Genomic DNA, 13,637 nt, shown 5'->3' on the forward strand with positions numbered 1-13,637 from the left:
CTGTAATACTCACAGGAGCCCAGGGACTGCTTGCAGGCCTAAAGCATACGGGAAGAAACGTCAGCTTCACCTCCAAAAAGAAGGGCAGAACAATCAGTTTTATTAAGTGTAAACAAATGAAATACTGTGGAAAATGCTGCGATATTCAAGTTAAGCAGACACACACACGCAAACTCTTACTTTCTATACAAAGGAAGAAGGCACACATCAAAATGGGATCATATGCACAGTATGTTTTATTAAAAATGCAGTTGTACTTAACGTTATTATCAAACAGTTTTATCATATGAAACCAAAATGATGGACCAACGCCCATGTTGCCAACATGCAGGATCTGTATCAAACCATACATAAGTCTAACGAGGGCACCTGCTGAGGTGGGATCTGACACAGCCCAGACCTCTCGGTTCCTTTGGGAGGGGGAGGTGATGCACCCTGCCCACCTGGCCCACCGCTGCACCCTGAGCCCCCCTCTGCAAGGAACAGCTCTTGGTTCAAAGAAACAGCCTTGTGCCAGCGCCTGATCTGACACAGCCCAGACCTCTCGGTTCCTTTGGGAGGGGGAGGTGATGCACCCTGCCCACCTGGCCCGCCAGAGCTCGAGCTGGCACACCGCTGCACCCTGAGCCCCCCTCTGCAAGGAACAGCTTTTGGTTAAAAGAAACAGCCTTGTCCCAGCGCCTCCTTCCTGCCACACTGCCATCCTCACCTTCTCCCCCAGAGCTCCTCTATTTCCTATTCCTTCCCCTCTTCATTCTGGTGATTCAAAACTGCCATCAGTCCCCCCCACCCAGTCCTAACATTTTCATGCCAGCAAGTCCTTAAGGCTCCACACCAGCTCCCCTAATGCATCAGCACAGCAACAGCTTGGCTTAGCTTAGTCCAAATAGCAGCAAACAAAGCAAAACATCTCAGAGAAGCGAGCTATGAACAGCTGCAATCACAAAGGAAGGGCGAGGAAACCCAGAAGAGCTGCTCCACGTTACCTCCACGTGCCCTTCTTCAGCTCTGCCTCTCCCAAAAGTCAAATGGTTTGCGCTCAGCCCATCAGCAGCAGCCAAGATGCAAAGTTGCCTTTAATTTTTGCCTGTTACAGAGGAATTTTTCAAGATGAAGGGACTGACCTAGAGAAGTATCTGGGCTGTTAAGAGAGCACATTTCATTATCTACGCTGTTTTAGTCACTTTGACTCACCAGCATATTACAAGTGAAGATGGGAGTCACTGAAGTTGTTAAAATACCTTTGGTTAGCTGCTGATATCCTGTCCTAAGTCTCGAGGTGCATGTATAGCAGCTGTCCTGACCTCACACATCTGAAGAATTCCAGCTGAGTATGCTTGAGAGCAGGATATTGGTAGCATCTGCATAGCCATTACTCAAATTGTCCCATGAAGAATTTATCTCCTCCTGCAGCTAGTCTGGAGTCTTTATTAGAAAAGGATTAATTAAAATTAAGTTAAAGTATTAGCAGGATTGCTGTCGTATTTTAGTAACAAACAGAAGCATGCACACCATCTCAATTCAGAGATCATAAAATTCTCCAAAGGCGCACGGAGCCAAGCGTTACGCAAGGTCATTTTATCTTCCAAAACTGAAGGATGCTAGAGGAGGGAGAGCTAAGTGCTCTACCCTGCATGATGCAGCCACTGCAGGAGAAATGCGACCAGAAACAGGAGTCCCATTCCTTATGCCCTGCATTAACCTCTAAGCTACTTCAGGGTAAGCGTACTTTCAATGCTTTGCTGTTGAAGTGCCTTAGGGCACAAGAAAGCAGGATGAGAATTCACATTTGCTCCTTTTACTGCAGACATTTCTTCCATTCTGTTGAGCTATATTCAAACTCTGTGAAGCTTGATCGATTTTAATGATACCCAAAGACTGACATGAGTGTAACAACCGCATTTTTGAACACAATACAGAAGCCATGGTGTTATTTACCACACTTTAAAGACTTTCCTTCTCCACTTCGGGGCAAAAATTTATAATATGCTTTCATGTGTCTACTAGGAAACAGACTGCAAGTTATGTTACTTTTTATACTGCTTCTCCAGAGAATGTACTGTATCGGCTGCAGAGGAGGAACACTAGTCAGGTACTTCAAATATACCGTCTGAAAGACAGTAAAATAAAAAGGACGAATTGATAAGAAAAAAAAAGGCAAAAACATCCATGGTTTTATTACAAAAACACCCAGCAACTGTATTTAACACAAAAACAGTAACTGAGAGTCTCATTTTATTTTTCTTTCAGTGTACATGCTCATTATTATTCCATTTAATTTACAGAAGGGCTATGTAAAATGAAATTAAAATTAGAGAGGAAACAAAAGGAAGGTTGAGGCATAGAATTTTCTTAGCAAGCAATGATCACAGGAGACAGCACAGATTGAACAGGGATTCAACAGGAGTGACACCTAGGGATAAAGGTAAACAGTAACTTTTTCCTTATCCATTAGATTCTCCATGGGGCTTTTTTGTTTGTTTTAGCAAAACAGTTTAGAGTATCACAGTATACAGGAAGACTAAATGGCAAAGAATGTCTCACACACACACACACCACATTTATCCCTGCTACTGGTCCAGGATCCAAAACGTCAGTTAACATTCGATTTCCTATCTCTCATTCATCGATAAACTATACAGGATTACACTGTACATGGAGTTAAAATTACAAAAATGTCATATTTACAAAATCTGTACACACATAGTAAAACTCACAAAATTGTCATCTATGTATCACAAGTTGCTACACCAAAATATTAAAAATGGGATAAAATTATACATTTCTCTTGTCCATTTTTAAAAAGGGTTCAATATTTCAAAGACAGACCACCTATTTCCCCCAAATAAGACTGGTAAGAGAACTAGAAACCTAAAGTATCCTCCTGGGATAAAATGTTGCGAGCAGCATCTCCCAACTAGAAAGAAGCCTATATCCTGTCTGCTGGGGTGGGGTGTGCAGTTAGCATGTATGTACAGAAATGGTGAAACTACAATAAGGATGTCTTTGGCTAAACCTTTGGCATAAATTAAAATCATACATCAAAAGTTACAGAAAAGGTTTTCTTGGTGATGCCAGAGCTCGGGAATTTCTTTCTGAGATACCATTATATACAGCTTTTCTTTCTCTAAGGAAACAGAGTAGGAATAAAGGATTTTGGAACAGAGGTAAATGAGGCAACGCTATTTCTTCGTTACATCTTTCTGTAGTACGAAAAATTGCATCAAACCTTTTCACTAAAGCATAATTCAATCATAGAAACAACCTCTTCCAGAATTTCTTTTTTTTTTTTTAAACTGCATAAGAAAAAAATTAGTAAACCAGCCATGGCAGGAAAAAAAATGTTTCAGCATATCAAGTACATATTAGTGCAGGAAGGTGGATAAATTTGATCCACTGTATAAATAAGCTTTATGCGCAGCGTACATTAAATAACCATCACACCCCACTCACACCCAGTACACAGATGCTCCTCAGTGAAGATAAACGTTCATCAAGTAATTAAAGTGTATGTAGTGCAAATGTTACAACCAAGTATTATGCACATGCTACTTGCTTGGTTTAAAGTTACACAAAGATGTGGTGCCTGAAATCATGGACATATATACATCCTTGTCACACTTGGTACAATGTCCTAAGCCACAGAAATACCGATGTGTTTATATCTATATATACACACACACGTTTTCTTAAAATGTGACCACCACATCAATACAGTAACACAAACAGACTAAAATCAATACCTGCTTCCAGATGCTCCAAGGCTCAGAAAGTTTGTGCTTCTAACTCTTGCAGTCATTACGTGCCCCTCTTCCATTTCCCCCTTCTGCCAGCTGAGAAGGGGGGACAGTCTCTTCAGGTCTGTGCTGCATAGGATGAGGGCAACGGAGAGGAATAAACGACGGCACAGGCACCTAAGCTGCTCTCCTCCATCAACAGTTCCATGCCCCATGATGAAGGGTTGAGAGAATTTCCCCTCCACACCGCTCCTGGGTGGAAAGGCTTATTGAAAAAAAAAATCATAACGTGCTTTCCATATTATAAGTGGCAGCAAATCAAGGCACGCTGTACTAATTTTGTAGCATTGAGATTAGCTGACTTTGCAGGGGATGCTCACTGGGGAAGGTCCGATGTTCTCAACTGGCTGCTGGGCCGCGTTGGGCCATACAGAGTAACAGAAGCTATGTGATTATTCTGCATCACCTGCAAAAGGACGGCAGGGAAAAAGGGAAATTAAGAGAACTGTACACCAAACAGGAACTCAGAAGAGTGAAAATGGCAAACAGGGAACTGATCTGCCTGAAAAAAAGAAATTCCAACAACGAAAGAAAGCAACAAGCTCTTGGCTAGCTCCTAAAAACGGTCTCTAGATTTCCATGACACATTTAAACACCAGCATGCTCCACCACTACTCAGAGCTGAGCGCGTGCATCTCCTGCCACCACGAGTTCTAGGTGACAAACCTGAAGTCCCAGCTCTAACATGCAAATGTACAACCTCAGAGAAGAGATCAGGAAGTTGCCCGTTTCTGCTAATAAGCTCTAAAAATACAGCCACTCCCAAGCGCTGGCTTTTCTTGAAATGGGAAATAGGCCAGTAGTAATAATAGCAAACTCCTCATCTTCTCTTGCTCAAACAAATATGAAAGTTTTTCTCCTAACCTCAAAGATCATTCGTTGCAGTCCAAAGCAAAAGGTTGACCCAAATGGGTTAGTGTTGTTCGGAGATGACGACCTGAACAGAAAAGAGGGGGGGGGGAATAAAAATGGACGTGTGAGGATCAGGAACTTCTTAGGGAAGAATAACCACTCAGTAACACAAGGTAAATTATGGCATCTTTATCATGGCTTTCATCAAAAGAAAGTAAATCTACGTTATGCAACACCACTGCTAGACTCCAAGTGAGCCAGAGGATACCTCTGCTTAACGTCACAGAGCCGTTATTAATACTCAGGGAGAAAGTAATCAAAAAGTTACTAACAACCTCTACAGGAAAACTCTTTCACTGAACTTGAACAGGAAGAACCCTGCAAGTAAGCAGATACATAGGAAGAGAGAAGCACCATGTAATTTATTACAAATTATTTCTGTGCAAGATCCTTTCCCACTCTTCAATCTACTTTATTTCTCAGCCTTTACCAAACATATTTACTATATGCTGTCTATTAATTCACTGGTTTTATCATGTTAAAAAATTACCCTGTAAGATGCTGAAATAGAATAATCCAGATTTTACTAAACAGCATTTTTCAAGATTAATGTATCCCTTGTCCTTCAGATATTTCCGATATTTTTGGATCATCTATACGACAATAGCAGACTCCTGCTGACTGCAATGGATTTTAGATTACAGCCAACCCGCTCCCCGCCCCAAAAATATTTACCTTTTGGCCTTTCTTGTAACTGGTCAGTTTCTCAAATTGCATGTCTGAGACATTTGAGATGTGCTCAGTAAAGCAAACTGTGGTTGAACTACTCTCTACAACACAGATGAAAAACAGAAGGGCTCTATGTAATCGCTATTTCACCCCAGCTTTACTTTACATGGCTTCTGCTCTAACGATCTCATTGGAATAAAACAGGAGTAAAGGGGAGCAAAGGACACCATGATGTGGGGCGGGTGGTGTGGTGGTGGAAATCAAACTCAAAGTCATATGAAAGCCTGATGAAAATACCTTGTTAGGTATATCTGAAATTGCTGCAGTATTTTCACAGTACCCATGACTTACACTTGTCCCGAGATAAATCATAGTTTCATATCATATCATAGAACGACAGCACTGCAAGCAGGTAATGCCTATTTAACCCAACACCCCGCTCAACCCCTGTAGGAACGGAGCAAGTGTGAGCACACCGTTCTATCTTCAGTCAGCCGAAAAGAACTGTAGAACAACTATGTATGTTCGTAAAAGCAAGGCTTCTTCAGACAGATTGCTGTCACATACACTACACACTGTGCTAGATGATGTCACGTTGTTGAAATGCATGTGACTAGTATAAAAAAATCTATGTTATTTATTACACATGAACAGAGATACTTGTTTATATGCTGCTTAGCTCTGCTCCGGATTTTACAGTTCAAGGAATTTTGGAAATTTCATTCCAAAATTTTCCAAGTTGTCATTTTACATGTCAGCCTATTTCATCTGAGAGCAGCTATCTAGTCTTGTTAGTGGCCAAAAAGTCTGAAACTGTATCAGCAAAGCAGCCTAAAAGTAATAGTGCAATAAACACCCCTCCCCTGCCTAAACTCATCCTCTGTTATCAGCTCAATCCCTGCAACGAAAATAGAGAGATCTTTACCTGTGAAGTACCACTGGCTTTTCTACAGGGTGCCCCAGAAGATCCTGAATACTGTCCCACTGCAAATATATCAAAGACTTTGTGTTAAAATGAGGCATGGGAAAACTCTTCTTTTTATCTAGGAAGAGTCTCGTGTACGTTTTTGTTTGTGACACGCTCATTTGCCAAATAACACAGGGGTTGTATTTACAGAAGTATTTTGTGACTGAAGCCATACTCAGTGATGGAAACTACCCATTACTAGGGCTAGGAAATCCTCCCAGGGTTTACTCTCATTTTTGTCTCAAAATAGCTTTGAATTAGAATTATTAATATAAAAAAATTTATGGGTCTTATGGGTAAAATGTAGCTGGAAAGTCTTGTAGCATTTTGGGGACAACTCAGAGAACAAAGCAGCTGTGGGAAACCTCAGCAAATATCCTCTTACATACCTTTGCAGACAGAAAAACAGCATCACTGCTACCTCTCCCAAAAGCCTTTCCTTGATTTAAGCGACAAGTTTGGAAAAGAAGAGGAAAGCTGGACTATTTCATCATTGGGAGTGTCCAGCAGTTTTCATCACTCTAAGCAGACTTAATAAGAAGCTGCAGTTTCACACACAAGGCTGAAGTAAGTCAAAGCACTGAAGGATGCAAGTAATTCAAATCAAAAAGCAAAGAATGGCAGCTTCCAGGTTGCTGACTCCGGTTTTTTCTTCCCAATATGGGACCCAAAATTCATCAAGGAAATTGGCACCCCAGGAGCCAAGAGAGCAGCACTGACCCTGGCTGAATGTTAACTATAGAGACACTGCTGAACACAATTTTTGAGAAGTTTTTCAACTTAATGTAGCTCTCAAACATGCAGCAGCAATTTCATTTGGGTAGTAAGGCTATACAGTCTTCAAGGAGTCTGCTGTCATCAGGAGGTGTCACACTGGCAGTGACATTTTTGTAAGGCCTGCTGCTGCCGAGAAACGTCCCATAACTGGCATGCTTCAGAAGAAACTGGAAGGGCACTGGACCCTCTTGGTTAAATACTAAAGGTCTTCAAGAGCGACATTAAGTAGAAAAGCCCTGTGAAAATTCTGTTTAGAAATATCTCTTCCAGCTACCATTCAGCCACCACTGCTATCGCTTTCCCACATCGCTTATTTTACTGTTCTATGTCTACCTGCAGCTATCTTAAAATGCAAAGCATGCAAGAATGCAATAATTTAATTTACTAGAAACGTGCTATTATGAATGCCTTCAATCCTTAACACAACAAAATGCTTAGACCACACAACATACATGAATTTTTGGCCTTCAACTTTTCTATTTTAAACCAACATGATTCAACTGCTATTATTTCTTCAAAGAGTACTGCAAATTCAGCATAGATCATTTAGATGGTTTAAGAAAAGAAGGAAAACATTCAGTTCTGCACAGACTTACCTTGCTGTATGTTGTACATGTTTCAGTCTGTGAATCAGCACTATCTATGAAAGAAAAACAGAAAAGCCTTTGTAGTTTATACTTGAACAGTCTCCTACATAATCCTTTATTTTGGGAGGTTAGCTCAGAGAGCAGGAGACATACAAGCATTAGATTGGTTCATATGCAAATTTACCAGCATTTACTAGCAACCAGAATTGTCAACAACATTGATTAAATGCCAGTTCAGGTGATTAAACAAATCTGCCTATTTACAGCAAGTTCCAAAGTTCTAACACTATATGTGCTTAAGCTGTAACCTTACATAGAAGAATGCCAGTGTAAAAGAGGCTACATCTCCTTGCACTAGGTTAACACGCCTAGCGCAGCCACTCATTGAGATAAGATGGGGTGCCACTCATCAAGTCCAAACACTCTTGGAAAGGAAGCTGGCTAAAACCGACAGCTTGAGATTCAGGAGCCGGCAGGCCTGAAATCAACTCTTTCAAAAACAAAGATAGCAGAGAGCTTGGGAATTGCAGTCTACCTACTGCATAATAAAAAAGGCTGCAGGTGCGGACAGCATTGCATTTACACTTACAGTCTTAAAAACAAATTGTTTGCTGGTGGTTTCAAGCACTATTTCTTACATACATTTGGGGGCTTCTGAACACTGAAAGCACCTTCCTGAAGCAGTGGGAATGGACCTAGACACTAAACAAGTCAAACATAGCAAATGGTCTTTAATTTGATTGAAAGCTCCTCTGTATTTTCCACCTGCTAAATAAACATGCTCTTTTTATGTTCAAAGAGTTCACTTAATTCTGGCTGTCAATCTATTGCCTGAAGTTGAACTACAGAAGGGAGTTAATAAAGCTGCATCAGGCACCGCCACCAAATGGAAGAAGATGGGCTCTTGATAAATTTTGTAACATTTGTTTTCAACTTGTTACATGACCTGAACATAAGCTAGAGACAGAAAGGTGAATTTAGAAAATCAAAACAAACCAAAACCCCAGACATATTCAGAAGAGGTTCATGGTACTACTTGAGGTGAATAAAAATAATCAGAAATGAATGCCTTTGAAGTCTTGCAAAATAACCTAAGGGAAAACAATTTAAAAAGCGAGAACTTTCATGCTTATTCTCTTGGCTGAAGTACAAATCAACTTTCATATAAGCTTGTACATCCAGACATTGTTTCTCCAGGTTTTTATTCCTCTACATGCTCAAACTGCTGTGACGGCCACAGGAGAATTGCACTTTACACAGGGAAGTGCTTTCAGTGAAAACTAATCAAAATGAAGCAAGCATCCCTGGCCAAAACCTTAGCCAGCATCCAGTATTCCCTGGATAATCAAAATACACACTTTCCCAGTACATCTGTTAATTCTTATATAAAAGTAGTCTACCTCGATCACTATGATCTTCACTCAAACAAGGTTCCCCATGCTTTGTTGCGATTACTTACACGCACAGTGCTGGGCACATCTAAATATCTTGTAGAATTCAGCACTACTGATTATATATGTATTTTTTCAAGTAAAGATTTTCAAGTGAACACAACAGCCATACTTTGTCTATAGCACACAGAGCCAACATATTCTGGATATTTGTTCTCATTCCCCGCTAAACCAGTTCATATTAAGTATCATGAATAAGCCTTTCAAAAGCGAGTTCAGGATTAAAAAGTTCAACAGTGGATTGGACAGACCAGCTCAGACTAACGCTGCCTTACAGATTTTGAGCCTCCAGGTACAAGGTAGTTAATTGTAGCAGAGTGGCAGCATTACAGAAAATTAGTGATGTTGCAGCTAAATATTAGTATGATTTAAGTAAGTAAACAAGATAATGTAAGTAAAATCAGAGAACTGCTAACTTGTCCTGAAGTATCTTTTTGACTTAACAAATAGAAACCTAACCCCAGAATTCCACCTCTGTCTCAATGACTGTCACTGTTAGCACCCTCTGATAATGAAGGATGCATTAGAAATGAAAACTGATCATACCTCCCCTTTGAGCATTTTGGGGTACACGCCCCCTGAGCAGGACAAGAGATGAACTACTCACCTCGCTTAATGACTAGTGGAATCTTGAATTCACAGCGATGGTAACTAGAAAGTGCAAATCGTAAAGCTATTAGAAAACAGAAGACCCAAAATAAACTGCATAGCACAAACTTAGGGCTCTTAATAACCAGTTTAATGAAAAGTCACATGAATAATAAAATGAGAGTCTCAATGCTAACAGGTAAAGAAGAAAAGTTCTCACTTCTATTTTCTACATCAAAAAAGGCAGCTGTCTGGCAATGTCCTAACATAATTTTCTAAAGGACACAAAAGGCCCTTCAGCACAAATTACTCTGCTGTTACGCAGAGTGGATGGAAAAATACTCAGCTTAGAAACAGTACCATAGATTTCTCTGTCACTAACGCCAGCTGCCTGAAAATACGTTTGCTTTAATCAGACATCCAATCACTTAATTCCTTAACTCATATTACTCTCCTAAAGAGTTTGCATTTTAAAAGTACTGAAAATACGTTCAGAAGCACAAGATGAAATTTTTTTTAATCACTAACCGAAATAATGTCAGGAAAAAAACAGCAGCCTACCTAACAGTAAATGGACACTCTTGCTAACATGAAGTTTGCCTCTAGCAAGCGAGTTTGCACATTATAGCTGGCCCAAGAGCCATCTTACCTCATTTACTGCTTGAAGACATACTTGACAATATAAAGGCATTTAAAAGTAAAAAGAAAATAATTTAAAAAAAAGTGCTAATAACGATGGCTGAAACCTCCACGGGTTACCAGATACACCAAAAACACTTGGGGAAGAAATACTGGAATTCTACTAAGGGAACATAGGATTTCCTTTTCAGGTATTTTAAAATACTCTTTAACAGATCAGTTCTTCACACTCACATGTTAAAGTTGTAATGACCAGGATAATTTGTATGCAGGACAAATTTCTTCACCTTGTGAGTGTTTGCATCAAAGAGAATATCCTGTTGAAGAAAAAACAGACAGACACGAAGCAATTTGGATAGAGGAAGGTGGCTTTCCCCAAACTAACCTGAGATTAGTTACACTAGTACCTGTATATAGTGATATGTATCTATCTCATTGGAACCAAATGGAACTATGAAAAGTAGTATTTGAAAATGAGACTATTTGTAAATTCAAATAAACGCCCATTTCCTCCAGCACTCAATAACAACTGCAGTTTCATTTGCTAATGTTGACAAGTTTTCTAAGGAAGTCTTGTTTTTCTGCATGTTATTTACAGTAACTTACAGCAAAATAGCTGTAAGGAGGGACACGAAGGCTGAACTACATCCCACAACTCGGCAAACTTTCACAATTGATACACCTATCTCAGTTCTGTGGGACAGGAGCATGGATTTCAGAAACAAGAACTAGTGTATCTGTGCATCAGGCATGGCAGAGGGAGAAAACCTAAGAGAATGCCAAAGTGCAAACATAAAGAGCCCTCCATCCGCTGGTGGAGATGATAAAACATTACTGACTGAATTTGCAAGTGCTAGAGAAAAGGCAGTGGTGCTCTTCATAACCAGAGATTCCTAAGGCAGCGATCAAGAGTTTTGCAGTCTCTCATTTCTCACAGCCTTTGGCCTTCTGAAAGGATTGCTGTGTGGCCAAATCAAAACTTTACAAGAATTTGTTTATGGAAGCTTCCCACTCACCACTCCAAGTGTGAAATAATTGAAGAAGTAGTCATTGCACTTTGATGGGACCTGCTTATGGGGCGAGGGCGAATGGATTTTCATCTGCAAGACACACATTTTTCAGAGGTATTTAATAACGCTCACAAAGATGAATGCCGTTAACAACATCACTACATTCAAACAAATTGCCGTCATCTCATTTGAAGCCCTTGTTCAAATACGTAAGATACTGTGCTTCATGACAGGACCATCAGCTGCTTGCAGTGGCACAATGACACATCAGGTTTTTTCTTTTTAGTTATCTGAAGCAAAAGGTTTACTCATATGCTGCTACGTAAAAACATTAGGAAAATATATGCTAAAGTTATTTTACATAAAATATAATTAAAAAATAGGTAGTACACACTTGCTGAAGCTCATTTGGATTCAAAAGTGCTCCCATTTTTATCAATTTTTAAACCAGTTAAAATGGTGCAATTTTTTTTTTTTTTAATTTAAACAGATTTGCATCAATTTAGCTTAAAAAAGCTTTTTAAAATCAAATTATGTAACAGTTCATCCTGGTCTATTACATGTCAGGTGAAGCACTCATAATTTGTCTGACATGGAAGTTTAACTTCACTGGCCTTAAAAAACACAGGCCCTGTGATTAAACTGAGACAGCACTGAACAGAGAGAAAGTCCTGCGCCTGAATCAATTCCCTCACCTTATCTTCGGACTTGTAGAAGACTTTGTGTGGGGACCCCAGGGTGCTCAGCACATCCTGGCACGAATCACCAAAGTACACACAACGCTCAAATACCCGCATCTTGGCATCGGCTAAAACACCCGGGCCACAACCTGCAGAATGAAAAACAACTCAAAATTCATCCTTCCTGATCAGAGAATACATCAGCAAATCAACACCAAACGCTTAGCATTCCTCTATTTATCACAAACCAGCTGCATTCTTTAGACAACAGTGCCAAACTAAATTTAACCCTTTATCTTGCAACAGTTTAAACATTTCTTATCAAAGGGACGTGTGTGCTGACTGCTGCACAGATCCCCACACCCTAACCTCCGGCGTCAGCAATGCTATCTTCACTTCCTTGCCATACACGAGAATGTGACTTGTTTTCCTAGTCAGCCTCAATTTGATCAGCTGGTTATTAGCAGTAAGTACCAGGAATTATTTCTATCCTTAAAATATTCTACTTTAGCAACTAGAGATGTATCTCCAGCTGAAAAAGTAAAGTCCGTGAAGTGAAATTCCTCATCCATATTAACTGTTATCAGAAAACACACATCCTTTACTCAAGATTCCCATAGCTTATTAAATCAATAGCAAGTATGGTCCTACGCAAACAATGTTAAAAATGGCTCTTACTGAATAGCCATTACATAGATGAATGGCTGCCATACGTTACTAGATGTTAAGAAATGGAAAGGCCTTACAGTTTGTGACCCCATTTGCTTTCTGGAATGCAGCATCTTACATTTACGAGAATGCATGTACGCATACGCAGCAGTTACTGCAAAATACAGGATGTGCGCTAAATACACACTTAGCTTTTCTCACTATACATTATTTATGTAGCCAGTTACCCAATAAAATAAATCATAAAAATCCGATTGACTCATCCTTGATTTCTTAAGCAAGAGTTACTTCAAATTAATACACTTGCAGAGAAACTTGTGCTAGAACAGGCGTGTAATATGTTCTACAAAGGAGTTTCTGCAAACTTTGGCAAGATTGCCTCTCTGCAAGTTTTAGTCTGAACATTAGTGACATATTTTAATAATTACTTTATTCATTGACAACATTTCCTTTAAGCTGCATATATATATATTTTTCACTAAGCTTGACACTCTACCTTAGAAGTGTCCAATTTCTCAAAATCATTTATATTATGATGATGTTATAGCTAACTCCTTCCCTAGTACACGAGGATATATGTTCCCTGCCCTAGGCAGCTCTCCATTATCTTCCTCTGTAAAGAGAGAAGCAAAGTAACTTGAAAACATCTGCTCCATTTTTATTCACAATTTTTTATTCTTCATCTTAAATTTTCTCCTTTTTAACTTTTGCATATTGGGAATGCATTCCAAGTGTTTCCTCAATATACATACAGCTAGTAATCAGAAGAGGTCAAAAGCCGAGCCTGCTAATGAAAATTGTTAAAAACATCTCAGTATTTTTCTCTTAAAAACATTGTCAAGTCTCAAGTTATGGTGACTGAACAAGGCTCCTTTGCAGTCATCATATCTT

At 39.6% G+C, this 13,637-nt stretch overlaps 1 protein-coding gene across 1 annotated transcript in view; it reads right to left on the reverse strand.

Moving 5' to 3' along the window:
- Positions 1-2,164: 2,164 nt before the first annotated feature.
- LOC103914246 (chromosome unknown open reading frame, human C16orf70) overlaps positions 2,165-13,637 on the reverse strand; it is a gene marked incomplete at its 5' end in the record, with an annotated part of 30,612 nt that continues 19,139 nt past the window's right edge. Inside the window, 10 exons of the mRNA XM_009320861.1 lie at positions 2,165-2,413; positions 3,744-3,989; positions 4,118-4,203; positions 4,662-4,734; positions 6,304-6,362; positions 7,719-7,762; positions 9,768-9,811; positions 10,622-10,704; positions 11,404-11,487; positions 12,093-12,226. Of these exons, the coding sequence (XP_009319136.1) occupies positions 2,398-2,413; positions 3,744-3,989; positions 4,118-4,203; positions 4,662-4,734; positions 6,304-6,362; positions 7,719-7,762; positions 9,768-9,811; positions 10,622-10,704; positions 11,404-11,487; positions 12,093-12,226 (869 nt within the window). The remainder of the gene's footprint in view (positions 2,414-3,743; positions 3,990-4,117; positions 4,204-4,661; positions 4,735-6,303; positions 6,363-7,718; positions 7,763-9,767; positions 9,812-10,621; positions 10,705-11,403; positions 11,488-12,092; positions 12,227-13,637) is intronic.

Source organism: Pygoscelis adeliae, unplaced genomic scaffold (genome assembly GCF_000699105.1).
Source record: "Pygoscelis adeliae isolate BGI_AS28 unplaced genomic scaffold, ASM69910v1 Scaffold63, whole genome shotgun sequence".
In the NCBI taxonomy this organism is placed as follows: Eukaryota; Metazoa; Chordata; class Aves; order Sphenisciformes; family Spheniscidae; genus Pygoscelis; species Pygoscelis adeliae.